This window comes from Artibeus jamaicensis, unplaced genomic scaffold (assembly GCF_021234435.1).
Source record: "Artibeus jamaicensis isolate MK-2021 breed Jamaican fruit bat unplaced genomic scaffold, CSHL_Jam_final contig_64, whole genome shotgun sequence".
In the NCBI taxonomy this organism is placed as follows: Eukaryota; Metazoa; Chordata; class Mammalia; order Chiroptera; family Phyllostomidae; genus Artibeus; species Artibeus jamaicensis.
Window position 1 is genome coordinate 2,395,071 of NW_026521911.1, and position 14,228 is coordinate 2,409,298.

Consider the following 14,228-nt stretch of genomic DNA (forward strand, 5'->3'; position numbering starts at 1 on the left):
CTTGAAATCAAAATTTTTACACTGTAGAATTTTTTGAAGGATTTTTAATTATTTATTTTAGACAAAAGGGAAGGGAGGGAGGGAGAGAAAGAGAAACATCAATGTGTGGCTGCCTCTCACATGGCCCCCACTGGGGACCTGGCCTAAAACCCAGGCATGTGTCCCAACTAGGAATCAAACAAGCGATCCTTTGGTTCGCAGGCTGGCACTCAATCCACTGAGCCACATCAGCCAGAGCTACACTGTAAAATTTTTATATTTAGAATTATCCAGCTAGACTCAGTTTAGGTGATTCCAATTCTGTTGGCAACATCTAAAGCATCACAGAAGACATTATAACATATGCCTTCTTGTCTCGATCAGGCCTGATCAGGTTGTTGACCTTGGCCATGTCAATGTCAAAGAGCTTTTTCACAAAGAAGTTTGACCTGGTGCTTGTTGGCCTTGAATCCACAATGAACACAAGTGTACTGTTGTATTCTATCTTCTTCATGGCTAACTTGGTAGTCGGAGGGAACATGATGATGGCATAGCAGTCAAACTAGTTTCTTCTGGAGGTATTCTCCTGAGGGTATTTGGGCTGCCTTCTGAGTTGAGGTGTTTTGGGCCCTCATAAGGTAGGTAACATACAGGTCATTTTTGTGTAGCTGTGGATGCCTTTCAGCACTGCTTTTTTTGCCTTCCAAAGCCTTCGCTTTGGCTTCAATTTTGGGAAAGGCAGAGGCCTTCTTCCTTGTTTTTGGCACTATTTTTGTGAAAAGTGAATTTACTTTAAAATTAATTAAGACTTTTAGTCATTGTTGCCAATTCTAAATGAGGTACCATGGACAGAAATGGGCTTAAGATTTCCACAAGCCTTTCAACATAGTGAATTTCTTGGCAAAATTTTAAATAGCACAAGTTTATTACCTGAATTTCAATATCCAAGTCATGAACAAATAAGAAATAGTAAAAGCTTCTACTACTAAGTAAAATGGTGAAGACTATTTAAAACAGAAAGACTGCAGTAGATCAGTTAGGAATGCTAAAGGCAGATATTGATGCCATGGGTTCTACAGTGAATGTTAATACATTTTGCATCCTGTGACTTGAATATGGCTTTCCTCATTTGACTAAGGTATCACAATCAAGCTATTCAGTCCAACTACACAGTCTGGCTCAACCATACAATTTAAAAAAGAAAAAAAGGAGAAAAGAAAAAACCACACCACTGAATTATAATGAATATTTATAAGACTACCAAAGGTGTATTTAATCATTATGAATAATTCGTAAAGACAGCACTTGTTTTTTAAAAAAAAAATTCTGTTCTTTAAAAGAACACTGCTCATGTTTATGAATCCTAAAAAAATGCAAAAATTTACCTTTGGTGTAAACAATCTTGCACAAGAGTTATTTATTAATGGGCTTACACAAAACAAAAAAACCCTCATTTTTATTTAAGGACAGAGGTTAATGTTTTATATTTCAGGTTCGCATACTAAAGAAAAGGTGAGTAAATACTTAAAGATTTAACATGTCTATTTTCAAAAACAATTCTTCAGTAGCATTAAAAAGGACAGGCTGCTTAACAACCAAACATTTCACACATACACATACAAAAAATCACTCCATACCGCTTATCAGCAAGATCTGTTTTATTTCCTACTAGCATGATGATGACATCACTTCCTCTTTCTGTTCTAACATCATCAATCCATTTTGTAGTTTGCTGGAATGAGTTAACATCTGGTAGAGAAGGGTGAACAGAGAGATCAGTGTTATTGCAAATGCCTCCCCACATGATGAACCAAAAGAAAAAAGAGAAAGAAAAGAAAAGAAAGAAAAAGCCCTGGAAATTGGAAGGGGGTTGGCACATTAGAACCCACTTTTAATGTGCCTATAATATAACTCCATTTTATCTGAGTATAACTGTCAGTGGTCTAAAATCAAAACCTTTATTCTTAAGGTTTTATCCTAAACCTTAAGGTTTTATCCTAAACCTTAAGAATAAAATCCTTAAGGTTTATTTTATAGTGGTTTAAAATTTTTGGATACAACCAAACAAGAGCGACATCATATATGTAATTGGAAAAATATTTTATTTTAATGTAAAGACAGCTATGGCAGATAATATGGTGTTACATTGCCATAGTATTTTTTTGATTACTTACAAATACCAAACATGACAAAGAAAGCATCTCCAAAAGTATGCCAGCCCACACAACCCAACACATCCAGAAAATTTAGAAAGCCTTTAAACAGCTTTCCACATCACTCTCCATTTGCATTGCTTATTCAGTTTGTGATCACTTTAACTTGAAGTTCATTAGTTTACCAGAATCACTTGTAAAAAAAAATCCATCTTTTCTAGCACTAGATTCTATGCACAATACTTTACTATTATTATAGCAGCTAAAAAAACCCAGTATACTAATATTTTAACCACATGTGTACAACTTTTGAAGAAAAATACACCAGGTTTTACTTGATTTGGTTAAAGTAAGCACAAACATTTTAAAGCTGCAAAACTTGTCACTGCACAAGAAAGAACATACATTGTTTTAAACAAGTAGCAACCCAAAGTAAAGCTTCAAGAAAAGATGGCATATAGCACCTAACCAAAAAAAGGTCTCTGAATACAAACTTGTAACTCATATTTCTGCTACTGCAATTACTGAATTATTGTTAAGTAGATATGACTTCTGGTTGAGCAGATATGCAGAAATGTGTAATAATAATACTACTTGCTCAATCTAATAGTTTGTTGATATGCTTTTGAAGAAGTCTAAGAGGCAGTACTATTCTGGTCTTTCTATAAATTATGGGCCACAAGACGGAATGATGCTTAATACTAACCAACATATATATCATAAACCAATTTATAAAGACAATTTTAATCAGAGAGCATTTCCCTGTCAGTCAATGCTCCATGGAAAATTTCAAGTCACTCAGAATGTCAAAGGCATTATTCAGTCTCTAAGGAAAAGAAAAAGGAAGACCATTACTTTAGTCTCCCATTTAAATTTTTTTTCCTGGAGAGAAATGAAAGTGTAATTTGTTAGCAACAAAGCAAGTCAGTCAGTCAGTCAGTCAGTCAGTCAGTCAGTCACAGAATCCAGATGTGATTCAAATGAAAATGATTAATAGAAGACTGCACACCGTGTTTTCTCTGCCTTCCTCTACAGAGAATGGCTAGAAAAGGAAAGCAAAGAAAAGTTGGCTAGAAGTTTTTAATAACCTAAACAGATGCCTTGGAGTATTTGGAAAACTTGGCAAGGGGCTTAAATGCAGATTATTTTATTTTAGAGAAATTTGAGATCAAATTAAACTAAAAAGGAGATGTTCTTCCAACCATAATTATGATGTGGCTTAGGGATAACAGGATATGTACTAAGAAAGCCCTGGAGAGGGTTCAAAACTGAACCTGAAGGAAAATTTCCAGGGCAAAAAACCTGGCACAGTAGAAATAAAGTACATTGGTACAAACACCAAAGCAAGTATTTCTGACCCAGTCAGTCTGTGTTTGCTATGATAAAACTAATTTTTACATGCCAGTATGGAAAACAAGCACAAGACAAAAACATGCATGCAGCTAAGCTAAAGGTCGAAAAGAAGATTAGAAATGCATAATTCCCCCCACTCACTTGTGATATCATAAACAACAACTGCCACAGTGGAGTCACGAATGTAGCTAGGAATCAAGCTCCTGAACCGCTCTTGACCTGCTGTGTCCCATAATTGCAATCGTACCTAACAACAAAATCAGTCAAACAAGCAAGAAGGTCAACCTGTTGCAAAATACCTACTTGTGATATCGTAAACTACTACGGCTGCAGCAGAATCACGGATGTAACTGGGAATGAGGCTGCGGAAACGTTCCTGACCCGCAGTATCCCACAACTGCAGCCTGATCTGTGGGATGGGAAAAAATGAATAAAAAAAAACAAAAACAAAAAAAACCAAACTCATACTGAAAAGAAAAAGGAAATAATATTTTTTAAAGGGGGAAGATAGGAAGCAGGTAAAAAGGAGACTCATGCAAAAGGCTGCAGGGATATGAGGAATAAACACACAAAACTTTACTTTTTCAAAAGGGAGTAATATAAAAATTTGCTTGCCCTGAAGGTACATGACTTAAAAATGGCAATGGGGAAGATTTCACAGAATCAGAAACACAGCTTCCATTTTCCTCTCTATAACCACTCTCTGAATCCTATGCCTTCTGGATAGCAAAAAGGAGACTTTGTTGATGTTCAAATAAAGCATAAAAGGAAAAAGAAAGGTAAAAGTCAATGAGCAGCCCAGGCTATCAGAGTAAAGGAATTAATGCTTCTCTGAAACCTTCTCTGAAGCTAAAATGTGTCTTTTCCATGGGGCCCAGAAACCTTTGAAATTGGGTCTTTGACTTCTGCACTTATATTTCTCCCACACAATTCTTCCCAGAACACTGTATATAATAATCTAACAAAAAAGTAAGAATATCTTCTTGTAACCTTAAGATTTTACTTTCTTACTTTTTCACATTTGAGGAAGAAAAGCCTGAAAACAAGCATTAGGTTCTTTTACCATTATAAAGCTGTTTCTAAGCTTTCAAATTTTAAGAAATGGCATTCTATATATTAAAACATAAAAGAGAACCTCAAAAGGAAACACACACTTATAAGAAACAGCATTAGATATAAAATATTTGGAGGTATAGGTCTCAAAATACTGCACTTAAGATAGTCACTGTCTAGATGATAGAAATCTCTTCAAGGGATAATGGACTAGAATACACACTTTACATTGCACTTAAAGGAACATTCCTAAATATGGAAGACAAAAATACAGCAAATAAAGACACATTCTTTCTAATCATACTCACTTTGGTATATCATATTCTGACATTTAAAACCTGGAAGTTTGCAAATTGAGTCAAATTCAAATGAAATCTCTCTGAATACCTCAAGAGTGACATTCAAAAGGCCTTAAGCAGCTTTAATGATCTCAATGCTATATTTGTTACTTTTGCTAATGAAGATGACAAATTTTATTTAACAAAGCCTAGGGGCACAGGTGGCAATCACAAGGCCCACTGGCCAAATCCAGCCCTCCACCTTGTTTTATCCGCCCGGCACCTAGTTAAGGAGAAGTTACATTTATACAATCCTAAAATTACACTCAGCCCTTTGAAGGCAAGTGTGAGGCCGTTGTGGCCCCAGTGAAAATGAGTTTGACACCTCTGGCCTAGGGCCTTCAGGATTTTATAAATAAATTGGCTTTCTCTCCTTTTTGGATTTCACTTGGGGTTAAGAAATCAAAGTGCTAAGGACTTAATCATTATGTAGTAAGTTTTTCTCAAGGTCAGCAAATTAACTCTGGCAAGTTTGCTATATATTTCTTATGGTGACACTAATTGATTACATCTTTGATCATAATTTTTTATCCTGGAGTGTTGAAGAAAATAACACACAGAAAGCATTACTCACTGTTCGATCCTCCAAGTACATTGTTTTTGATAAAAAGTCAATACCAATTGTTGCCTGTAAACCAAAACAAAACAAAGTTAAATAGTAATAGTTTAATGGTGGTTGGCAGTTTAGGGTTCAAATGAGAATTATGGTTGTGAGAGAAATAATGAATATACAGAAACACATCAAAGTCAAGTAAAAATGAACAAAATTTTCAGTGATAATGGATTCCATTAATTGAGCACTTGCTGTGTATTGGTGATATTGGGGATTCTTTTAGGCCCTTCCCATGATCATCTAATCCTCATTCATCTGCAAGGTAGCTATTATCAGCCCTATTTTTTCCTTCCCTCCTTCCTTCCTCTCCTCCCTCCCTTTTTAAAAAAGGTTTTATTTATTTATTTTTAGAGAGAGGGGAAGGAGGGAAATAGAGGGAGACATCAATGTGCAAGAGATATACATCAACTGGTTGCCTCTTGCACACCCCCAACCTGGCATGCAACCTGGGCGTGTGCCCCGACTGGGAATTGATTTGGTGACAGATCACCTTTGGTTCACAGGCTGGTGCTCAATCCATTTTTGGACTGAGCCACACCAGCCAAGGCAGTCCCATTTTTGTCATTGTATAGATAACAATACTTGGAATTTAGAGAAATTAAATTACTATCTAAGGACACAAAAAGTTTCTGCTGTGGAGTTGGGAGTAAAACTCTTTCCAATATACACTTATTGGTATATGTCTTAATCATTCTTTAAGAAGACATTTTTAAGAGTATTTTTAGGTTCACAGCAAAACTGAGAGGAAGATACAGAGATTTCCCATCTGTCTCTTACCCCCACACAAGCACAGCATCTCCTATCATCGACGCTCCCCTGCCAGAGTGGTACCTTTGTTATAACTGATGAACCTACATTCATAGTGATTTTTTAATATAGGTTTTATCTTTAGATAGATGGTGGCAAAATATATGTATCATAAAATTTGACATATTAACCACTTTTTAAGTATACCATTCAATGGCATTAATTACATTCACAATGATATACAACTGTAAACACTATTTCCAAATCTTTCCATCACGCCAAAACAGAAACTCTGTACCCATTAAATAATAACATATTATAATTTATGGATATACCATGATTGATTTATCTATTCATCTACCGATGTACACTTGGGTTGTTTCTACTTTTTTGTTTTCTACTCTGTTTCTACAGTGAGTTCCTGTTTTCAATTATTCTTGGTCTATATCTAGGAATGACACTGCTGGGCTACATGGTAATCGTATTTAACTTTGTGAGGAAATGCCAGACTTTTCTACAGTGGCTGCACCATTTTAAATTCTGTCTTAGTAGGTGTAAAGTGGAATCTTACTATGGTTTTGACTTGCAGTTCTCTAATAACTATTGATGTGAGCATCTTCCCATGTGCTTATTGGCTTTCCATACATCTTCTCTGGAAAAAATGTCAATTCAAGTCCTTTGTCCATTTAAATTGAGTTTGTTATTTTTGTTATGACTTGTAGGAATTCTTTATTTATAGTATTCTGGATATCAAATACTTATTAGACACAAAACTGTCAAGTATTTCCACACATTCTATAGGTTGGGCCTGGTACACCTTTATTAAAAATCCACTGTCAACAGATACATGGAATTCTATTCCATTGGTCAATATGTCTGTCCTTGTGCCACACATTTGATTACTGTAGCTTTTTTTTAAAGATTTTACTTATTTATCTTTGGGGGAAGGGAAGGAGACAGGGAGAGAAATATCAATGTATGGTTGCCTTTCGTGGGTCCCCTGCTGGGAACTGGCCTGCAACCCAGGAATATGCCCTGACTGGGAATTGAACCACGATCCTTTGGTTCGCAGGCCCATGCTCAATCCACTGAGCCACACCAGCCAGGGCTGATTGCTGTAGCTTTGTGTTAAGTTTTAAAATTTTAAAGTATAAGTTCTCCCACTTTATTTTTCCTTTTCAAGGTTATCTGGCTTCTGCAAATTAGGACTGGCTCTTTCATTTATACAAAAATGGTGGCAAAAATTTTGACGGGAATTGCACTGAATCTGTAGATTGCTTTGGGTAATTACTACCAACATCTTAACACTACTAAGTCTTCAAACCCATTTACATGGGATGTCCCTTCATTTATTTAGATCTTCAATATTTTGAGCAGGGTTTTCTAGATGTTACAAAGAGACTTTTATTTAAAAAGTAAAAACAAAGAAAGTAGCTTCCCCCTTTACCTCCAACTATGTGACTATGTTTCTTTCCAGGAAAAGTCTGGCCATTGTTAATATAACAAGAATGGTCTGTGCAACATCTAACCTGGCAACGAAGAAGTGTGCACTGGAATGTGTATGTGTGAACAATGACAACTTTACGGTACTAGTGTGTGTGTGGGTAGGTGCCACTGAGTGAGCATATGTACTGTGCAGCAGTGGCATTCAAAATGACTGAGCAAGTAGAGCAATAAATCTGCCCCAAATTTTGCATTAAACTTGAACATTCCTCCATGGAAACTGTTCACATGATTCAGAAGGCTGCAGCTATGGCAACTGGTGATTGGCAGCTTCAATCACAACAACACACCTGCTAATGCACTACATCTTGGGCAGTTTTTTGGTGAAACAGCAAATCACCCAGGTAACTCAACCCCCTTACAGCCCAGACTTGGCACCCTATGACTTCTGGCTTTTCCCCAAAACTAAAATCACCTTTGAAAGGGAAGAGATTTCAGACCCTCAGTAAGATTCAGGAAAATAGAATGGGGCAAGTGATGGTGGCTGGGAGAACTGTGTGAGGTCCCAAGGCGCCTACTTTGAAGAGGACTGAAGCGTCATTGTCCTATGTACAATGTTTCTTGTATCATCTTCAATAAATGTCTATTTTTCATATTACATGGCTGGATACCTTCTAGACAGACCTCATATTTCAATTATGTTTCTCAATTTAGGGCTTAAGTACATATAACTGAAGTACTAGTTTCATTTTATGACATTACGCCTGAGAATGTTATGTAGGGTAGGATAAACTTGAATCACTGTGCAAGAGCATCTACCTGACAAATCTGAGGAATGTACAGCAATGATATATGACTACATTTAAGAAATCTCATCAGCAGAAACTCATTCACTCACTGTGATAGAAGCAGCTAATTGCCTGCACAAATATCCATCTCCTCCTCCTTCCTTATAACACAAACATTTTTAAAGTCCATATTTACTACATTAAAAATTTTCTAGCCATGAGTTTTAAATAAATGGGGCTGTCTGAGTTGGGAGGGGCACCCTTGGTTCTGCCCTTTTTCTCCTTCCTGTCTGGACTATGGATATTGGAACTCTGAGAACCATTCAGTAACCATATGGAAGTCATATATTAGGTCTGTTTATTCTTGGTCCCAGCTGCCCATGGAGCTGCCACACAACCACTGAACTACCCTACGCCTAGAATTCTTTTACACGAATTCTCAGCTGCTCTGCCTGTAGATTAGCCTTCTCTCTGTCCTGTTACTTCACTAAAAAATGCTTTTTCACTTCAAAAAAATTCTCTGGTAACTTATTAATGTTACTGCGCTTGTTAAAAATAGCAAAAAAATAATTTTAATGGCTATAAACAAATTGTCACTTTCAGATTTCACAGCAGACACATTTTTCAAATTAATAAAAATTAGTACAAAGCCAGACTTAATGTACAACCGTCCCTCCTTCCACTACATCATCCTTGTTTGGGAACATCATTCACGTCACTGAACTCATAAAGATCAAAATTAACCTGAAAAACAAACTTGTTGCTGCTTTTCTTTTCAGTCAAAGCAGAGCTATTACAACAAAGAAGTCAATCTGCCAACAGCAGAAAGCACAGGAAAAATTCCAGGGAAAATAAACATTACCACCTATTCTAGCATCTTGAATGCTACTGACATGGAACTAATTCACACCTTTATTTTGATAAAAGACAGATGAGACATTAGTGGTGCCTCATGTTCATCTCCTCCATGGAAATGGAAAAGACAATAGTAGAAAAAAATCAAAGGTTAAAGAACTCTCCCATGTACTTTCAAATTATTTAAGTGGTAATTAATTCATTGGTTTGTGGACAGAGGTCTACTTTGTAAAAAGCAAATTAAACTGAGTACTTTTACCACGGGAGCTCAAAATTCAAGATTAAACAATGGCTTATCCAAATATATCATATCAGTGTCACGATAATGATAACTTTAGATATTTTTATTTGGATGCTTTCTACTCAGAATGTACTTACTTACCTCAAAAAAAGTTTTATAAAACCATGCCTCTACAAACTACGCCTCTATAAACTACTATTCTGCCGTACTTCCTAAATAATGGTTTGTCACCTATTTTCATGCCACTGAGAGCCAAAGACCCCAAAACATTACAATTTTCCAAAAGGGACATAATTTTTCCAATATAGAAGTGATTAGGTAGGGAAAGCCAGTTTCCCTCTGTACCAAGCAATGGTAATCAGCTTCCTTTTGTGGTCCCAACACATGTAAAATTCTGTTGTCTGGTTGCTGCTTTCTCTAGTGATAGAAAATAGACAAATAAAAGTCAAAAAGGCAAAGACTAGAATAAAGGAAGAAATGAGTGTAAAAGTTTAAAAAAAGTCTAAAATTAAATAAAGGCAAAGAACTTTAGGAAGAGATGGTAATACAGATTCCATTTCAGAAGGATAACCATTCCATTAATAAATGTGTTTATATATAGGTATAAGTGTGAAAAATACACATTTTTCCTCTAGATATCCTTGTGCCACATAATTGAGGACAGACTATGTAGTAGTCTGTGGATTTAAAAAATGACCCATTATACAGGCACAAAATTTTAGTTATGCAAGATGAAAGAGTTTTCTAAAGATCTATTGCGTAACACTGTGCATATAAATAACAATACTATATGGTTTACACTTAAAAATCTGATGTTAAGGTCTTAGCACAATTAACCCTCCCCCCAATAAAACAACAATATATCTGAGAGGAGCTAAAACAACAAAAAACTAATTTTTTAAATTTTATTTATTTATTTTCAGAAAGAGGGGAAGGGAGGAAGAAAGAGGGAGAGAAACATCAATGTGTGGTTGCCTCTCACATGCTGCCTACTGGGGACCTGTCCCACAACCCAGGCATATGCCCTGACTGGGAATTGAACCAGTGACGCTTTTGTTCCTAGGCCAACACTCAATTCACTGAGCCATACCAGCCAGGGTGTGAAAAAAAAAAGTATGAAAAATGAAAGAAAATTTAAAAATAAGAAATCAAAAACTGAATCAGAAAAACAATGTGGCCTGGCTGGTATGGCTCAGCAGACTGAGTGCTGGCCTGCAAACTGAAAGGCTGCCAGTTGGATTCCCAATGAAGGCACATGCCTGGATTAGAGAACAGGTCCTCAGTTGTAGGTGTGTGAGAGGCAACTTACCGATGTATCTCTTCCTCTCTTTCCCAAGAGCGTGCATTATTAATTACATAAAATGTATGTTTTTTGTGAAAAAGAACTTCACTTAAACTAAATTTCAGATATATCTTACATAAGGCCAGTAATAAATTTCTAGCAATGAGACTATCTTTTTAATTATTCATTTAAGAAGTGTTCCTGGCCCTGACTGGTGTGGCTCAGTTGCTTGGGTGCCATTCTGCAAAGGGAAAGGTTGCCAGTTCGATCCCTGGTCAGGACACATGCCTGGGTTGCGGGTTTGGTCCCCAGCTGGGGCATGTACGAGAAGCAATGAATCAATGTTTCTCTATCATCTCAATGTTTCTCTTCCTCTCTTTCTCCCTCACTTTCCATCTCTAAAAATAAATAAAATCTGGAAAAAAGTTCTTCTGTTGTGTGTGTGGTAAGCATAGGGTTAGGGAATCTTGAAATGATTTGCCAAAGAACTCTTTACCTGATAAGTAAGTTGGCAGCTAATCACATACGGTCAAGTTTTCATATTCAAAGACAATACCTGATATACTATCAAGCATACACATTATTTCTCTAAGTAAGGATACAGCTATATAAGCCAACTTTTCTTGTTAAAGCTAACATAGTATCTAGGACTGTACAATTCTTACAAAAAACTTGTAGCTTAATTGTTATCTCCTAAGTTAATTGTTAATTATTATCTCCTAAGTACAATAGTATTTTGGCTTCATTACAAACAACTTTTTAATAAAGAGTCAAAATCTTTCCTTACTGTAAAGTTTTCTATAACCTCACCCCATCAACACCACTGTTCTTACATATGTATGACTTAACAGTAGCAATAGTTTTAGCACATGAAAAAATAGCAATGGCACTTTCAGGTACAACTGAAAGATCTCCTTAATTTCACAGGAAACTTGGGCATAAGAAAATACTTTCTGGACTTCTGGCCAAGATGGAGGCGTAGGTAGACACACTGTGCCTCCTTGCACAACCAAAATTAAGGACAACAAAAATTTAGAGACAAAACAACAACCAGAACTGACAGAAAACTGAACTGTACAGAAGTCTGATAACCATTCATCCAGACTGGTAAGAGGGGCGGAGTCAGTGACTGGTGGAGAGGGTTCCAGGCAAGAAAAAGCGGTGGCTGGCACCTGGGCACACAGGTGGCAGTTGGCAGACCCCAGGCTTGGGGTGGCAATGAGCAGACCCAGTGAGGAGCACAAGGCGGCTGGCTAACCATGGACACACATTCATGTGCAAACCAGGCAAAAACAGGCAGCAAGACAGACAGTGCAACCCAGAACCCCAGCACCAGGAAATAATGCCAAAAAGCACCACCTGAAAACACTTGTGGGGGTTGAGGTGCCGGGAAAGACTCCCAGCCTCACAGGAGAGTTCGTTGGAGAGACCCACAGGGTTCTAGAATGTACACAAGCCCACCCACTCGGGAATCAGCACCAGAAAGTTCCAGTTTGCTTGGGGGAAGCAGCAGAAGGGACTGAAATCTAGTAGCATAGAGCAGAGCAAGCGCCATTGTTCTCTCTAGGACCCCTTCCCACATACAGCGTCACAACCCAGAGACTGGGTTGCCCTGCCCTGGTGAACACCTAAGGCTCCACCCCTCATACATAACTGAAGTGACAACACAAAAAAATATACAGATAGATAGATATGTATATATATGTGTGTATATATATATTTATAAACCCTTGTAAATTCCATATATATATGGCCCAAACAGAAGAACAGATCAAAGCTCCACAGCAAACACAAGTAAACAACAAAGAGACAGCCAATTTATCAGATGCACAGTTCAAAGCACCGGTGGTCAAGATGCTCACAGAACTGGTTGATTCTGGTTGCAAATTAGATTTTAAAAAAATGAAGGCTACACTAAGTGACATGAAGGAAAATGCACAGGGAACCAATAGCAATGGGAAGGAAACTGGGACTCAAATCAATGGAGTGGACCAGAAGGAAGAAAGAAACAACCAAACAGAAAAGAATGAAGAAACAAGAATTCAGAAAAAAGAGGAGAGGCTTAGGAACCTCCAGGACATCTTTAAATGTTCCAACATCCAACTTATAGGGGTACCAGAAGGGGAAGAGGAATAGTCACAAGTGGAAAACTTATTTGAACAAATAATAAAGAACTTCCCCAAACTGGCAAAGGAAATAGATTTCCAGGAAATCCAGGAAGCTCAGAGAGTCCCAAAGAAGTTGGACCCAAGAAGGAACACACCAAGGCACATCATAATTACATTACCCAAGATTAAAATGAAGAAGAGAATCCTAGAAGCAGCAAAAGATAAGGGGACAGTCACCTACAAAGGAGTTCCCATCAGACTGTCAGTGGATTTCTCAAAAGAGATCTTACAGGCAAGAAGGGGCTGGAAAGAGGTATTCCAAGTCATGAAATCCAAAGACCTACATCCAAGATTGCTCTATCCAGCAAAGCTTTCATTTAGAATAGAAGGGCAGATAAAGCCCTTCTCAGGTAAGGTCAAGTTCAAGGAGTTCATCATCACAAAACCATTACTTTGTGAAATGTTAAAGAGACTTATCTAAGAAAAAGAAGATAAAAAATATGAACAGTGAATGGACAGCAAGCTCACAGTTAATAACAACCACACTAAAACAAAAGCAAACTAAGCGAACAACTAGAACAGGAACAGAACCATAGAAATGGAGATCATATGGAAAGCTAGCAACAGGGGAGTGGGAGGAGGAGAAGGGGAGAGAAGGTACAGAGAATAAGTAGCATAGACGGTGGGGAGAAAACAGACAAGGGGAGGGGAAGTGTAGGGTAGGAAATATAGAAGCTAAAGAACTTATGACACATGGACATGAACTAAAGGGGGGAATGTGGGTGGGAGGGGGTGTGCAGAGTGGAGGAGAATGATGGGGGTGAAACGGGACAACTGTAATGGAATAATCAACAAAATATATTTAAAAAAGAAAAAAATACTTTTGAAACACCCAGAGAACTCTAAATACAGACTTTAGCTCATAATTCTTTAGCCTATGACTTTAAGCACAATTCATAATTTTTAGTCTGTGGTATTAGATTTTACTTCCAAAGATGTGCCCTTATATTCTCAGGAATTTTCCACATATGGCTCAATGGCATCAGTACTCTTTCAGTCCCTAAGACCGGTATTTGTAGCTTCTATGCTGAGGTCAGAGCACTGCTCAGAATAAAAATATCACCCACATACAAGAGAAAGTCAGCTGATGGAGGCTATAAGCTATAGTTGCAGAGATCTAGAAAATTGGGGGTATCTATCTAAAGAGGTCCAGAAGAAACCGAAGCAGTCTTACTGCTTCGGTTACTGACTTTCATTTCTGCTTACTGCTTCACT

At 37.3% G+C, this 14,228-nt stretch overlaps 1 protein-coding gene across 2 annotated transcripts in view; it reads right to left on the minus strand.

Annotated features, from left to right (window-relative positions):
- RAB6A (RAB6A, member RAS oncogene family) overlaps nucleotides 1-14,228 on the minus strand; it is a 66,206-nt gene that overhangs the window by 22,598 nt on the left and 29,380 nt on the right. Inside the window, exons 3-5 of one of the 2 annotated variants that reach the window (XM_037148640.2) lie at nucleotides 5,451-5,504; nucleotides 3,627-3,732; nucleotides 1,617-1,728 (exon numbers count right to left, since the gene is read on the minus strand). In XM_037148640.2, the coding sequence (XP_037004535.1) occupies nucleotides 1,617-1,728; nucleotides 3,627-3,732; nucleotides 5,451-5,504 (272 nt within the window). Of the gene's footprint in view, nucleotides 1-1,616; nucleotides 1,729-3,626; nucleotides 3,733-3,788; nucleotides 3,895-5,450; nucleotides 5,505-14,228 lie in introns of both variants that reach the window. The other variant, XM_037148641.2, reaches the window with a different exon arrangement.